The sequence below is a fragment of the Streptopelia decaocto genome (assembly GCF_964273445.1).
Source record: "Streptopelia decaocto genome assembly, chromosome: Z".
Classification (NCBI taxonomy): domain Eukaryota; kingdom Metazoa; phylum Chordata; class Aves; order Columbiformes; family Columbidae; genus Streptopelia; species Streptopelia decaocto.
Genome location: NC_138657.1, coordinates 40,196,571 through 40,212,824, shown reverse-complemented (window position 1 = coordinate 40,212,824; position 16,254 = coordinate 40,196,571). Strand labels below are relative to the sequence as shown.

The 16,254-nt window shown below is 36.3% G+C and overlaps 1 protein-coding gene across 3 annotated transcripts in view; it reads right to left on the bottom strand.

Moving 5' to 3' along the window:
• The window catches only part of GAK (cyclin G associated kinase), a 77,925-nt gene that overhangs the window by 37,423 nt on the left and 24,248 nt on the right, over positions 1-16,254 (bottom strand). For all 3 annotated transcript variants that reach the window (XM_082075708.1, XM_082075709.1, XM_082075710.1), the window contains exons 8-14: positions 15,756-15,891; positions 15,015-15,127; positions 14,313-14,424; positions 12,089-12,212; positions 4,279-4,328; positions 4,033-4,181; positions 610-732 (exon numbers count right to left, since the gene is read on the bottom strand). In XM_082075708.1, the coding sequence (XP_081931834.1) occupies positions 610-732; positions 4,033-4,181; positions 4,279-4,328; positions 12,089-12,212; positions 14,313-14,424; positions 15,015-15,127; positions 15,756-15,891 (807 nt within the window). The remainder of the gene's footprint in view (positions 1-609; positions 733-4,032; positions 4,182-4,278; positions 4,329-12,088; positions 12,213-14,312; positions 14,425-15,014; positions 15,128-15,755; positions 15,892-16,254) is intronic.

Here is a 16,254-nt window from a genome sequence, read left to right as displayed (position 1 = left end):
TCATGTAAATGTAACAGTAACCTCATGTTTTCAAATCTTGAACATAGTAACTATTATTTAAACTAATTTTTCCCCCTCATGTTTGAGATAAGGTGGCTCTTTATCAATAGTGTTATTGGTTTTTTGTTATATAAACGTTAATGATACACAGAGAACAGTGCAAATTACATAGCAATCCACTGTCACCAAAGGCAAGTTCCACCCAAAGCCTCAGTCAGTTTCTTCAGTTCTGCAGATACAGGTTAAATTCTAAACAGACAGTATTCAGAAATGAAGTGTACATCTAGTTGTCACTCAGAAAACATGAACAAAAAAACATAGCGAACACTGAAACAGAGCAGATTGTTTCTCTCAAAGGCTACTTTGCCTTAATCCCTTCTAAATACTGCCTTGCTACATGTAAATAAACAAGGGCTACATTACCCTACTAATTTGCCTAAAGAGTAAAATATATGCAAATAACTTTCCTAAAAACATAACAGGATGGAATTGCCCCCAGGTCTCACAGTAAAGAAAGACAGTAATATTCACAGAGTGGATACTAGCATCCTTATTCACAATTTAAAGCCAGACTGAGCAAAGCACTTCAGACTTAAACCAATTTCTTACAAGGCAGTGCACAATGCAAACATTTTTCTGGTCTTGTTTCAGCCATATATGCATGTTCTTGCATATGCTATAAAGATTCTGAAGATTTGGTGCTCGTCTTGCTGGCCAGCCACATTCAGAAACCTGCAATGAAAGAGACAGCAGAGGTGAGAAATGAGATTACATAGTCACATACATTCCATAGCATAAGAAGTGTATATAAATGGCAATTTTACACTTTAATGCCACTTTTAGGTAGAAATTAAGCAAGATGTTCAGGAAAAGTAGCCTTATACATTGTAAGCACCATTTTATAGCATTAAGTGCAAAAACCTCCAGTCTTGTCTCTGGTGTATCAACAACTCAGACTATTATCTGAAATTCTCTTAGAGAAAGGAATAAAGTAAAAAAAAAGCTTTCAACTTGATTTGTCCACATCTTAAGCAAAACCAAAAAAAAAAAAAAAAAAAACACAAACAAAGAAAAACAAAGACTTGGTTTGCTTTTAAATTTGTCTTTTATTCACAGAGCCTCAACAGCTAAGTAATATTCTTTCTGCAATTAGTGCTATAGAACACTACCAAATAATCAGCTTCACCACTGGGAGTCTATATTCTTAAAATCAGCTGTCTAGTAAAAAGGCAGTATATGAAACCTGATCCTTGAGCACTTGCAACACTTAAAAGCAGATCTTCTGTCAGGACCAGGAAAACAACCTAAAAAGCAAACTTTTCTTATTTCTTTTCAGCCAGGACCACAATCACTGAATGTGGAAGACAAAGTTTTGCTATCACCAACATGTTTTCTCACCCACATAGAGTTCAACAGTTACTCCAAGATGAATTACCTGAACTAGCTATTATAAATTCTCAACAAGATCATTTTTGTGCCAAGCACAAGAAAGGAGTCTGAAAGAAACAGTCTGACATTAAAAGTCTCCTGCAGTTTTTCACTGTATTCTAGAAGTGCAATTAAAAAGGAAGGCAGTTTCAGAAATTGTCACTTTGTGAGAGATTTAAATTGGACATACTTTCATTAGTGAAGCTTTGCAAAGTCACCAGTGAACTAAGGCAAGCAGTCCTTTATATTCCTGATCACCACAGAATTCAATGTGGGCTTTGGTGTGCCTCAAGTATTACAACAGCAGTGAAAGAATCATAGAATCATTTCAGTTGGAAGAGATCCTCAGGATCACCAAGTCCAACCATAACCTAACCTAACTCTAGCACTAAACCCTGCCCCTAAGAACGTCATCTAAATACCTTTTAAACATCTCTAGGGACGGTGACTCCATCACTTTTCCTGGGCATATTGCAATATTACAGCTACAAACCAGAAAACAGTATAGAAAAGCACGTGTGTCCAAAGAAGCAAAAAGAACTAACCTTTCTGATTTACTCTTTACTTTCTGCTCAAACACTAGTTTTGTTACAAGATGTACAACCTACAACATTACGTTATGTTTGGCTATGTTTCAAGCTCAAAATGTTCCGATCATTAGACAAATGATGGAGAGTACACAACCTCTCTGAGCAACCTATTCCAAGTAGGACTCAAAACTAGCAAAGATGACTTCAAAACTACCATCTACCTTAACCAAGGTTAAAGAAATTTGTGAAATTTACATACAGAAAGCATACAGCAAGAATATATAATTTCATAAATACCTACCAAGCAAAGTGTCAGAATTAAGAATTACAGAAGCTGTTCTCCTTTGATCGAGTTTAAGGCTTGCCATAATAATCTTCTGCAGGCACTAAAGAAAAACTAAGCTTCCTCAGCTTCCCATGAAGGTGCTCTCAGCTAGCACTGAATAATGAATTCAGTCAGTATTGCCCATTGTGCATCTGGATTTCAAAGATGGACAGGGAAAATTTCCCTGATATATTTAAAGAGTTTGTTTTCCAACTAAAATAGCTGCCTTTTTTGTTTTTAAACAGAAGACAATGTTTTGTAGAAACTTCCTACTCTCAGCCTATGAAGTGGGCAGGAACCGACAATGTTTTGAAAGTTATGATCTACAATTACTTCCCATAATACTATATGAATGTCAAAAAGATAAATGTGTAGACCAGGAGAATTCCAGATCACTGCCAGATACTGCTGTGCTCATATTATTGTTCACAGTACCAATACATCAGGAGTATCAGTGTATAGGCACCTCAGACTTGCATAACCAAAAATCCATCCCCAGTGTAAACAACTTCCCAGTCAAAGAATTTATCATTCCACAAAAAGAGATTGATAGCTCTGTAGGAAGAGGAATAAATCACTTTACTATGGCTGCCTCAGTAGACTTTCCTGCAATCTAGTGCTAAGAAGCATTGCTGTAGAATTTGCTTTGAGGCACCTGCTCCAAATAATCATGCAGGAGGTTTCCTGCACAATTAAACTTTGCCTTCCATACTGAACAGCCTCTACCTGAACCTCATGTTGAACCTAATGCAGATAAAAAAGTTGATTGCCTACACCCAAAAAAGGCAATAAGCATTTGGGTATTTTTCCAGGTGTGAAAATACTTTGTCTTGTCTACAAGTTTACAAGGAAAAAAATGAGGGAAGCAAGCACCAGACAGAATACATTAAACATACTTCAACCTGATAGTTTAAGGGAACTTGAATAACTGAAGTAATGCAAAGGATGGCTCTGCAGGATAAGGCCCAAAAGGCCTCTGGGCAGTCAGTACTGTGGGGAAGAGGCACGATTACTAGAGACTGTTTAGCTGAGGTCTAATTTGGCCAGTACTAGACAACTCACAACACAGTAACGGTTTCTGCTGTTGAGCTACTTACAGGACAGTTGAGGTGTATTTAGAAGCAGATATTAAAGTTAAATATCTCAGCACCTAACAAGCTGTCCTCATTACCTTGCTACTGAATTAGGCAAATGTCTTCATTTTAGTATCAGAGAACTAGCCAGAATGGCTAACAGATACTCAGCTAAGCTATAGCAATATTTCAGGCAATACCAACAAGTAGTCAGCCAGTGCTGAGCCATATGGGAGTCAAATGGTATGTAGTTGGTTAAGGAGAAAATCCAGTAAGCAAGTTGTGTAAATCAGTCAAAGGAATGCTACCTTTGATAAAGGAAAATCTCTGAATGTAGGAGAGGTTGAAATTTTAGTAAGATTTTTCATTATGTTAAGTATTCACCATTTAAATCTGAAATATGTAAGGTACTTGTATATGTTTAAGATACAACTAGCCTAGGAAACAAAGACTTTAGTCAGTAGGGTTAAAGATGACTCTTTAGTCACTTAAGCTTGGATTGAAAGCAAAGACAAGCAGATTATAGCTTACTCATTGACATTATGTATAAACCTATACTTCTGACATCTTTTTGATTATGCAGCATACTTAAACATATTTCACAATAAAAAGCTGAAGGTATAATCAAGATATTGTTGAAGGACCTTGTATAGAAAAACACAAAAGCTATACACACCCTATTATGGAATCTTGAAGGTCTGTATGTTCTTGGAGAGAGATTGTACACAGCATAGTGGCCAGGATGTTTAGAGTCCAGACATAACCGCACATCTTCTATGTTATTTTTGATGGCAGACTCTACACCTTCAGCTGGAAAGGACATCACTGAAGACAGAACAAGAAACACCAGGTGAAATATTCACTTTTTCCACATATTAAGAACAATCAGAAATTATTCTTAAGACAGATATAGTTATCCTACCAGCAATTCTGGAAGTGATGTATGATATATCCAAGTCTCCTTTTGCATAACTGAAACAGAACACATTGAAGTTAATACTGGGAAATAGAACCAATTCAAGCCAGAAGTCTGAAACCCAGGTGTCTCAGACTACACACACCACCATGAATAATGTTTCATTTCTTCTGAGGCTTGTTACCTCACAGTTTGTTTTCAGAGTAGAATTTTCAGAATAAACATTGTATTTGAACAGTTACTCATTTACATTAGTCACAACAAAAACATCTCTGGGGATTTTGTACAGATGCCTTCAATGTTTAACTCATTCCGCTAGCCCCTTCTCTTACTGATAAATGTTCATTGTAGGTATCAGTTTGTAAGCCTAATAAGGATGTCCTCCATTAAAGATGTTGTAATAATGCATCATGCTGCTTAAAACAAGGACAAATTGTTGAAACACTACCTTTGAAGTAGTATAAAAACAAGGACAAATTGTTGAAACACTACATTTGAAGTAGTATAACTCTGGAACATTACTATCTGACCCAGATGGCTGTGCTGCCCTATTTCTGGATTCCAAATGAACAGAGGGTACCTCTATTCCTCATTTAAATTATTCCTCAAAAAATTCACTTCCAAAACACCCATAGTGAGCAAGGCATCCATCATTACTCATCTCTTTCTTATATAGTTGTACACAGTTCTAAAGAGCAGTCTTTTTTTAAAAAAATAATCTCCCAGGAATTTTTTAAAATTATTTTTAACTTCTTTTTAATTTAGGTCCATTCCCTTCATCTCTATCTAATCACTCTCATCATACCAATAAATTTACTATTTTAAGACCACTGGGTTTTTTTGTTTGTTTCTAGAGTATCTGTTATGTAGCAGCATGAAAAAGCTTGGGAAAAACAGAAGAAGCAACAGTGCAGGTCAGCAACCTTGAATATATTATCACATAGGTCTGAACTCCTGATTGGCAAAATAAGAACAAACCTCATCTACAGAATTTGGTTTAGACATCTCTAACTTAAGTAAGTCAGTCACATGTTATTTCTAGAATATCAAAGTATCATCACAACACTATGCTGCATGTTTACAGAATGCAGGGGCACTATTAAAGCAATACTCTTCTATCACTATGAAGTTTCAAGACACTGCTTGAAAGAGCAGACCTAGGATACTGCACTCAAATATTGAAATGTCAGAAGAGAACATTATGCTTTGCTTTATTACTGCTTGCTACTAAACATGAAGGGGGCTGGAGGGATTAAATAAAAGATTACTGAATTTACTAGGTTTGGGAGGAAGGTTTTAGAGAAGGCAAGAAAAACAGTTCTGAAAGTAAGGATATTAAACAGTTTTTATGTGGAATGACATAATCAGTGTCCCAACAATGATAATGATCAAAGGTCTCAAGAGAAATTGAAATCACTACAAGGAAGTTCAAGAGTCTCACTACACAAAGCACTAAAAAAACTCAGCCTCAAAATCTTGCATAAGGAAGTCAACAAAATGGGCAAGTAAACACCATTTCAAAATTATTCACACTTTTGGAAGGACATAACCTCATCACGTAGCTCAAGTGGTAACACTGCTGGAGCCAAATCAGTTTAGGCAGAAACATTCAGATCTAATCACAATTTCTTACTAAGATCAGTGATAAGCATAGTCTATACGATTGTGTCAAATGTTATTTTTTGCTTAAACTCACCAACTTCAAGCAAGAAAACACATAGAACATTCTAATGATACCAACTTTTTTTGATATCAAGATAAAGAACCACCTAATATGATATCCTGAGAACAAGGAACCATTATCTCATCAATACTGTAACACTGAGGTTAAGCAGAAACTTGAAACAGAAGCACAGAACTGTTAAGAGCAAAGAAAATACCCTCCCCACACCCATTTCTACAAGAGCTCTTCATGATGTTGACTTCTTACTAGCAACACCATCCAATTTAGCTTTGCTATTTACATTTGTCTAAATTAAAATGCAACATTATTAGGAGCATGGATCTCATCACACATTGATGAAAAAGTGCGGCTTAGTATGTTAACAGAGCACAGCCAATTTGAGTTTGCTGTTTCACAGGAAAAATCTTGTATGCCTGTTACAACTAAAAAAAGCTTCAGAATGTTTGTGCTGTCTTAAAATGTAGCTGCAAAACTGCAATATCAATACAAGTCTCCTTAAAAGGTATGACCTTGTACTTGAATTACTATTTCTTGAACTTTATTCTGAAGTTTTTTGAGCTATTTTAGTAGTAAGACTTGAACACAAGCTACTCTTCTGTAAATGAGACTGGTAACTGAGATTGCTTTAAATAGCAGGAAGGTGAAAAAAATGCTTATTCTTTACACTGGTAAGCATTCCTACACATTTCAAGATATAACCCTGTAACTAAATATCAAGAATAAAGTCTTTCCTTTCATGTTGTTAACAGCAGAAATTTGACTTACAGATTAATGTTGCTAGAAGGTGATAAGAGTAGAACATGTAAACAAGAGACTGTAAGGAGGGTTTCTGGCTTGTGATCCATATGGAAAACTCAGTGTGCTTTTTAAGGCTCTAATTAAGCTAAACAGGAAAGTATGTTATGACACCTACAATCAGCCACTTTTCTGATGATACCAGACTACTTCAAGGCCTTTTAGTGAGAACTCCAATGGGATATGTAGCAAATAAGATATGAATTCTCATTTTGCAGAATAAACACCTAAGCAAAAGCAGAAGTTTTAATTAGATGTTAAAAACCTTTTAATATGTAAATGGTTGGCATCATCAATCTTGCCAGAAAAGAGCTGTACTTAAAGACCATAACTAATATTAAATAAAAGATCATTCCAACAAATTAAGTTAAAAATAATTACATTCACAAAATCAACTACTTGGCATACAGCACTAAATTCTACAACAGTCCATAGCTACCTTTTGTTACTAGCACCTGAAGATGTGAAAGAATAAAGAATGACAGAATCACCAGCACAGTTACAATGTGAGCACATAGAGCATTACTTAACTGAAGATAATGGTTTAACACTAATCTGTTTTCCTCCAGACATCTCTACACTCACAAGTATAGAAAAATATCTATTCATTAGCCAAACACCACCATTTTTGCAGTTTAATTTTTAAAAGCCAGAAGGAAATGCAGGACTGAAATTTGCAATCTGTTCCCACTTAGTTGAATGATTAATTCAGTTTTGTGAAACAGAACCATCTAGTACAACACAAAAATCCACAAAATAAAACATTAATGCAGCATCAAACCAGGAATGAAGTTACCTTAGAAGCAAAGAAAGCTAGCAATAAAATGCAGTTAATTGTTTCCTAGATTACTAGATCATAATCTCTTGAAGAGACTGTTCTAACAAGGCAAAACAAGACTTGCTGATGTTGAGTGTCTTTTCCAAGCAAAGTAATTCTATGATCCTAAAGTTCTGCATGCTGCTTTCAAGACCAGCGAAGACTGGATACTTACAACATTACTACATGTTTTTTGGCAAGGTATCTGTAACCTGCATGGATGCCAGAACTCAATAAGCATAAAAGCTGCTCAAGGGCACAGTGACTTCACAAGCAAGAGAGAGATGAGCCAAACAGAGGTATGCTGAGGCTGCATGGCTGCAGATTGAGTTACCATACACACACAGGCACATCTGCTGGAACAAAGTTCCCTTCTACACAGACACTGCTCTGCCGTATCTGTGTATACACCCTACTACTTTCTCTTAGGCCAGTTTGAGAGAGAGCTAAACCTCTGTTGTTCTCTGCTCTCCCTCATGTAGCTACAAACTACTTCTGTCTGACCTGAATCTGCAACAGAGATTGTGACACCTGCAAGTGAGGTGTCCTGGGGGACAATCAAGATGGCCCTCATTCACTGTCCTGTTCCAAGTAGCCTGGGACATGTGTTTTAGTTTTCAGAAATCATCACTTATTAGGATAAACAAGAGACCAACATTTAAGTTAAGATAAAGACAGCCATGGGAGAGAAGAAAAAAACCTACAAAATAGTAACTCTACTATTGTAGTTTGGATTCAGTGAGAAAGAAGTCTGAAGATAAAGGCAATTACTCCAGAATTCAGAAAACCAAAGATAAGTAGGAAGGAGAGAGCCTACCTAATGAGATGACAGACTCCAATATGAGGAGTGCGTAAGTGTGCTGAGGAAAATATATGACAAGAGGGATTTTGTTTTTTTCCAGAATGTCTCATGTTTGTTGAAAAGTTCTGGAAAGGCAGTCAAGGATGCAACAGTAGAAGAGGTACTCTCACATCCCTGATGGCATCAGCTGTAGCCACAACACAAATTTGTAAAGGCAAAAGAACAACCATGACAGAAACAGGTACATCCCATAGCACATGTAAACAAAGAAGTAGCACTGCAGCTTGGTTAAAGCATAAATAGTTTCAGAATGCACAAGCCCAGTGGTGGGAGTCTCAGCAGCGCAGAGAACGTTAAATGCTAAAGAACCTGAGACTACCTTAGGTCCCGCACAACATTAAGTATTGATCACATTAACTCATGTTTTGCCATTTCAGTGAGCTGTTACATACATTTAAAATTCGAAATACACATGACAGACTTATCAAGGAATGAAAATTACAGAACAAAGGGCAAGTAAAGAATATTGACAAATTGCAAGAGGAAAGAGTTTCTCTTTCTGTATTGATTAAGTACTATCTGGAAAATAAGTATTGAAGAAACTGGTTCTCACTAGCATATTTATATAGAGAGTGCATTACCTCCTTTTCTTTCACTCTACAAATCAATGAACAAATTCACTTAGATAACACAAGAAAACAAAAAGGCAGTTGTATGAAGACAGAGTCCTCCACAAAACCAATATTTATGTTAGTGCAGAGCTTAAACAAGTATCAACAGCCTCACATACTTTGTCAACAAGAGGTGATGTACATAAGTTACCTAAATATAAACCATTATTCAAACAGCTCAGTCCAAAACATCTGTGAGGGACTTCTCATGATGAACCTTGGGATTTAACATACACTGTCTGACAATTCTCTGTCAATCCATCACAGCACATGGAAGTGCTGTATCCCCCATTAGCTGGAAAAGCTCTGTGGCTCATTTATGTAACCTGGATATTACAATATTCCCACCCATTAAGAGCTGCAAACCAAAACCATGTAAAACATCTACATTCACCAGCTACTCAGTTCTAGTAAACATCCATATATGACATTCTATAATTAATACAAATAAGATGTAAAATTGAAGAGTTTTACTTGACTAACATTTAGTAAGTTCCACAAGACAAGCCCTAAATATCTCCAACAGCACGTACATTCCTGACAGAAGCTCAAACACTACCACCAACAGTCATGCCAGATAAGGTTTGAAGCAGTTTAAGAGGATTCCAACAGTTCCTTATGTCCCATGTAAATTTAAGGCATAAATAAACCTGCCATAGGGCTCTATGCAAGACTCAAGAGCCTCAAGTTCTATCTCAATCATATTTCCCATTGTTTTTTTTTTCAGAAAAGAAATTCTAACTAAAGTGTCAAGCCTTTAGTTCAGCCCCAGAACACTAACCACCAATTCAGCAGTAGCACAGAAACTCTTAAGAACAAACAGATACAAGATTAATTTTGGGCTGTCACTATAATCTAAACAACCAACTGTGCAAAAGAGCATGTAAACTGAACAGCATCTTTTTCAGACAGCAAATACTCACTGTCCTATACTTCAGAAACTGCCAGATGAGCTCGGCAGCTGGATGTACATTTATTATTTTATTCCTTGCTTGCACATTACACTTATTATGGAACCAAAGAGATCAAACAAAGCAAAAAGCCACACCCACCTTATAGGCAAGAGAAATAAAAATAAGATGCAGGCACAGCATAAGTCATTCCATATTAAAAAAAAAAATATCAATTTTATAAGGTCCTAATCCACCACTAGGAGAAGGGAAAATGGCACAAGATTAGTTTTTTAAAAAGTAATTAAAGTTCCTTTAAGAAAGTGGCCTTTAAGGAAGAGACCACTTGGAAGAGGAGGAAGAGGAAACCTCTTCAAGCCTAACTGACTGATGGGGGCACAACAATCCAGAAAGTTATGTGAAGACAAGAGTACAAGAAAATGAAGTGCAGGAATACTTCAGAAGCATGTAGTATACAACCAAAATACAGTAACGGATTAAGATCTAATAGAGGAAAACAGACGTGAAAGTAGGGCTTGTAACTTTGTCAAAGGTAGAGGAGAATTTAAATGTTATCTGTCACAGAGGAAGAACAGTAATTTCTCTACTGCAAGACCTAAATCCAAGCAAAGCTGCCAGAATTTAAGACAAGGAAATAATGCTCAAGTTTATAAATAGTAGAGCTGTCAAAGGTAAAGAATCTGCAGAATATTTCCATGCTTTACTATACAGAAAATTTAGTTTAACAAGTTGCCACAAAAAGAACAGGAGTAGGACTGAAGAGGAAAAGAATATCAGTTCCACAGAAAGCAGCAGGTAAAAGGAGATGAACAGAGGCCTGCAAGGCAGCACATGCAAAATAAAACAGCGGTTGCCTAAAGGTTGTAGCTCTTCATGTTACTTTGTACATGAAATTCCTACAGTTCTGCTAAGCTGCTAACAAGTCACTGCTTTTCATTATGCAATAGCTCATTTCCCTTGTACACATCCTCGTTTTCTCTTGAGTCAGTGTGGTTTCCCCAGGGTGAAAAGTTTGATGCCACTAAGTCAATTGCTTCTGTAGAAAGCTTAAAAACAAACCAAAGCTGCATAGCTTTTACAACCTTTAAAAAATAGAGGACCTGGCCTTTCTAAGCCACACATAGGAAGTTGAAACAGACTAAGAGCAAACAGCTAAAAATGCACTTGAAGTGGCTACAGAGGTGCAAGATCAACAGATCTAACTTATCTGATCATTACAAACATGTCAGAGTAGCACTACAGGCAAGTTACACTCAGTGACAGAAAACATGTTGCAAGCAGTAGACTTCAGAAGCCAGAGCACAGTGTGAAGATTAAAGGGCCACAAACCCTAGAGTGAGGGACAAGGTTCGGTCTTCCATATGAGGCTCAAGTTCAGCCATAGTATTCAGTAGTGACTTACTTGCTCTCCCTAGAATTAACAAAACACTTTTACACTGCATAAAAAGTTATTACTATCTTAAAATGTACGAATCATACAAATAGATTAATATCAATCGTATAGAAGTACTAGAAACATTTGGAATGAGACTGAAAAATCCGATTAGAAAAAAAATAATCACCCACTAGGTATCTGAGGACAGATACATTGAAACAGGAGAGTATTCTTCTATATAACACAGGGCAAAGGAGACAAACAGTGCAGATCCCCTTACTTTGCCTTGAGAGCACAGATTCCACCTGAAAACTGAACTGGACAGAAGAGCTCATATGCTATTTCCCTGCAGTTTTTCTTCTCACCTCCATTACATTTATTTATACCTTTCACCACTCCATCTTTTTTCCTTCTTATTCATGGAGATCCTATCCACTAATTCAAATAATTCATTCTGAACCATGACAGTCCTATTCCATACCTCTCCACCTTGCTCATTTCTCCCAGGCTTTCAGTATCTAAATACAGCAGGCAAAGTAGTACTTGTGGACAGGCTTTTGCCCCCAATATTTTCATTTCTAGTATATAATTGCTAATGTAACTTTTGTGTAAATATAATTCATAAAATCTCAGGGCTAGCTACCAGCTGTTAGGGCTTATACTTGGAAAAGTATGCTGAATTTGATAATTTCTGGAATAAGCTCCTGACCCTTCATTTAGAACTCTTACCAGCACATTTTTTTTTTTTATTTTTTACTCACTTGGCCACAGACTGGATAACTTTAGAAGATGTATCCTTAATATTAGTGAAAAATCGCTCTGTTCCACCCCTCAGAATACCAAAGAACCCTCCATAAGTCTGGTCACATTCCGCAACGGTCAGGCCTAGAGTAGTTGAATAAAAATAATTTTACTTTAAGTCATATCATGGAATGGGCTCCATACTAAAGTAAATTGCCTACAAAGCTGGAAGTGAATGCACATACAGGCTATGCCTTGCTGTAAGGTTCATACTTCTAAAGTCCTCCTTAATAAGGACCTCTTCAAAAAACAGTACTTCCTGCAGTCAGGAGGTAGTAGTGAATTGCTTAACACACTGTTTAATTGACTGTTTGCATTTAAAAGAAAACAAGGTAAAAAATTTCTCAAAGTAAAGCATTTATTTCATATTGTCAGTACAGCAACATACTGTCTTCTTTAGTATCCTTCTCAAAGTGCAGTTTACTGTTAGCAAATCTAATTAAGCACCTCCCAGAGATACATTTTAATGCAGGGTTTCAGAAGCAGCTGGCATAATCAATTTACTTTTCAAGCACAACATCCCTATTAATATGACTGTATACAAGAAACAGTATTCATTCTTGCACAAAACAAATGGCCAGACAGTGTTTTGATTATAATCCTATTAGGAAGCTGGATTCTTCCACAGAAGTTGATATACAGATAACATTACTCCAATTAATATTTCCCAATTTAAAAAGTTTCCCTGGACCATTAATATCCTTTGTCTCATTGGCAATTCAGCATAAGTAATATCAACCAAGAAATATCAAGCTGAAAGGAAAATGGAATACAGTATGAAATATTCCTTTGATATCTTCTAAATTATTTGAAACGTTCCATGTTCAAATATGTTATTATAAGATAGGTGCAGAAAATGCCTTTTAATAAGAAATTAAGATGCAAATAAGCCTATGAAGCTTCTCATTTTCTTAAGGTTCAAGTATTTTCAACTGAATAAACTCTAGAATATCTATTTTTACAGAAAGGCTAGGTCAGCTTTTAATTCTGTCATTTTGGAGACAAGTTTTGGTTGACTCAGTTTAGTACTGCTAGCCCAACCACTGATGTTCTATGGTACAACTGCCTCCTGAAGTCTTCCCTGAACAATCCTCCCATAAGTAGCTGGGATCAAGAGAGTTCAAGCTATGGCCATTTCTTAAAGTAATGACTGGATAGCCAATAAACTGAGTTTAGGCTGCTGGTTTCTCCCTTTGAGGCTGTTGGACATGAGTGTTTTGGAAGTGACAAAACTAAATAGCTTTAGACTACAATCAGTCTGTCAGACACACTTCAGATTATCATGGGGGTTCAGAAGTCTTTTTACAGGGGGATAGAAGAAGGGGGAGAGGTAGACCCCAGATGCTTAGGGAAGTATTTCTTCTCACACAGACTTTTTGCAGGCTAAAATATCAGCTCAGTGTCTCCTCAGCATTAACAAACTACTGTGGTCCGCAGTTAAAATCCCTGCAATTGCTTCTGCATTTCTTTATTGGACTACCTCAACCATTAGACACCAACGAGCCCATTTTAGCATAAAGTTATACGAAAAGCCACACAGTAGCTGCTATCTTCAAGTTGTAAGATATCTGATGTTAAGTAGTTCTTAGAAATCAAACACAATTGTGCACAAACTCTGGAAATACACTGATTTCAGTAATTTCTGCCACAAAGCAACAAGGTTTCAGTTAAGATACAGCACTTCTGAGAGGATTTTGAACAGTTTAAATTTAAACTCCTCTTAAATTCTCCTCTTTACACAAGACAAAATATTGTTGCTTCATGGAAATCAGAAAGTTTTGGTTTTAAAATAAGTCATTTTTATTCATTTGTCATAACCTCAATACTACTTTGTCTACAGCTCTTGTTCTTATTATAGGTTATTGTATCCACCACTTTCATAAAAGTTTCAGTTCACTTATTTCAACTCTCCCAACTCTACAGATCAATAATGCAATTTAGTTTCAACTATTTTACATAGGAAACAGAAATTTATCTTGCCCAGTGATGAACTTGAAAAATTCATTTGCATTTATCAATATAAAACCAAACCTCACAAAAAATAAAACAAGGCTAGAAACAGTGATATAAATGCAAAATAGCTAGTACTTCCACAAAATGTCTAAAACCCTCTTTTTTAAAAATTTTCACATAGAAGATACAAAATTGTTTTTACACTAAGATGTCATCTGTTTCTGCACTTACCTGCATTACACATACTGTTAAGCTGTCCTGCAGGCTTGGAGCTCTGTGAAACAGAGGTCACAGATGTCCGATGCAGAGTATTGTTTCCATATCCTCCATTTTGTTCCAGGAGCTGAGAAGATTAATATTCACTGTAAGTGTTTTCTAGACCATTTAGCCAACTTGTTACACTTTGCACGTTACCTTTACTTGGTGAGAACAAGTAAGCTGAACCTCAGAAGAAAGCCAGAAAGTTAAGATACACTAATTGATTCACTTGCAGTATTGTCCAAATTAACCATCAAATCAAAGATGCCTAAGTGGATTTCAAGTTATTGTAGGCTGAGCCTTCATATAGTAGATTTTTCTGTGCAAGTTAATTATGATGAATGTAGCGTGTCAAACAGCACTTGCATACTAAAGAATGACCCCACATCAAGAGAAGATTTTTAAACCAGCAGGAAGAACTACAACCAGTTTCCTTCAATGTCACGCAAGCTCTGTGCTTTAAAGCACATATTTTCAACGACCCTACAAGTGACAGAGATCAATTCAATTGAATTTCAAAACAAGTTAGTGCAAAATTTCCAGAAGACTAAGGAACAGGGGACCTGCTCTGACATCTGGTACTAAACTCACACTCACTGGATAAGAGAAGAGAGAAAGGAGGAGAAAAAAAAAAAAATAAAAAAATCAATAATACTCCTTATGAGACATCTTTACCTCTGTGATGGGAGATTTAGGATTTGCATTCCTAGCTGCTGCAATCTCCTGCAGTTGATTCACAACTTCAGCGATTGACAATCTCTCCTCTGGATTCACCTTCAACATGGAATCTGAAAAAGGAGATTCAAACAATATAACAGAAACCCTTCAGAGCTTTTCTCCCAGCAGAGATGAATAATTTCTTCAGTACACTCCAGTGCAACAAGCAATCAAATGCTAACAGAATGGAGAACTGCTAAATCTGTATCCAAAGTTCATTTCCATAACAACTATCCATGAAAAAATACCATTTAGGGTTAAGAATATTTCAAAGAATATACTTTAGGATGAGTTAGTTAATAACTTCAGAAGTAACTTTATATCTAATACTGTTGGAGTGGGAGACATATTTCTGGCACTATTAACTAAGTTTTCAGTAATCTATTAATACTTGAAATTTAAAGAAAGTAGAAATTCTAAAACAAATTCAAAGAAATCATATCAAAACACTATTTGTTCCCATGGACTAACTCATATCCTAAGCATGACAGAAAACTACACTAAAAAAAACCAAACAAAAGTGTTATGTAAAATTTCCAAGTTTCTTGATAATGGATTAAAATTTTCAATAAAATAAGTTGTCACAGTTAAACTTTTTCACCACCACATGTCAGTAACATTTAACTATCAGTAATACAATACTTTCAATAATAACATATATCCATAAAGACACCAAATTAAATAACATTGTAAACTTACGAATGAGATCATGAAACACAGAGTAGCGGGTGTCATTTTGTGGGATGACATATTTTCCATTGACTATGCGAAGTTTAGCTCCATCTTCAAATGGATGTTGCCTAAAGCACAGCAAGTACAGGATACAGCCCAGAGCCTACACAGAGATAAACACAGAAATATTTTGTAGATTCATGGAATCATTTAGGCTTGAAAAAGTCTTATGATCATCAAGTCCAACTGTAAGCTTAACACTGCGAAGTCCACAGCTAAACCACATCCCTAAACTCCAGATCTACACATTTTTGAAGACCTCTATGGACAGCGACTCAACCACTTCCCTGGGCAGCCTGTTCCACTGCATCAAAACTCTTTCTGTGAAGAAATTGTTCCTAACACCCAATCTAAACCTCATCTGGTGCAACTTATACCATTTCCTCTAGTCCTATCACTTCCTATGTGGAAAAAGAGACCAACACCCTTCGTGCTACAAACTCCTTTCAGGTAGCTGCACCAAGCA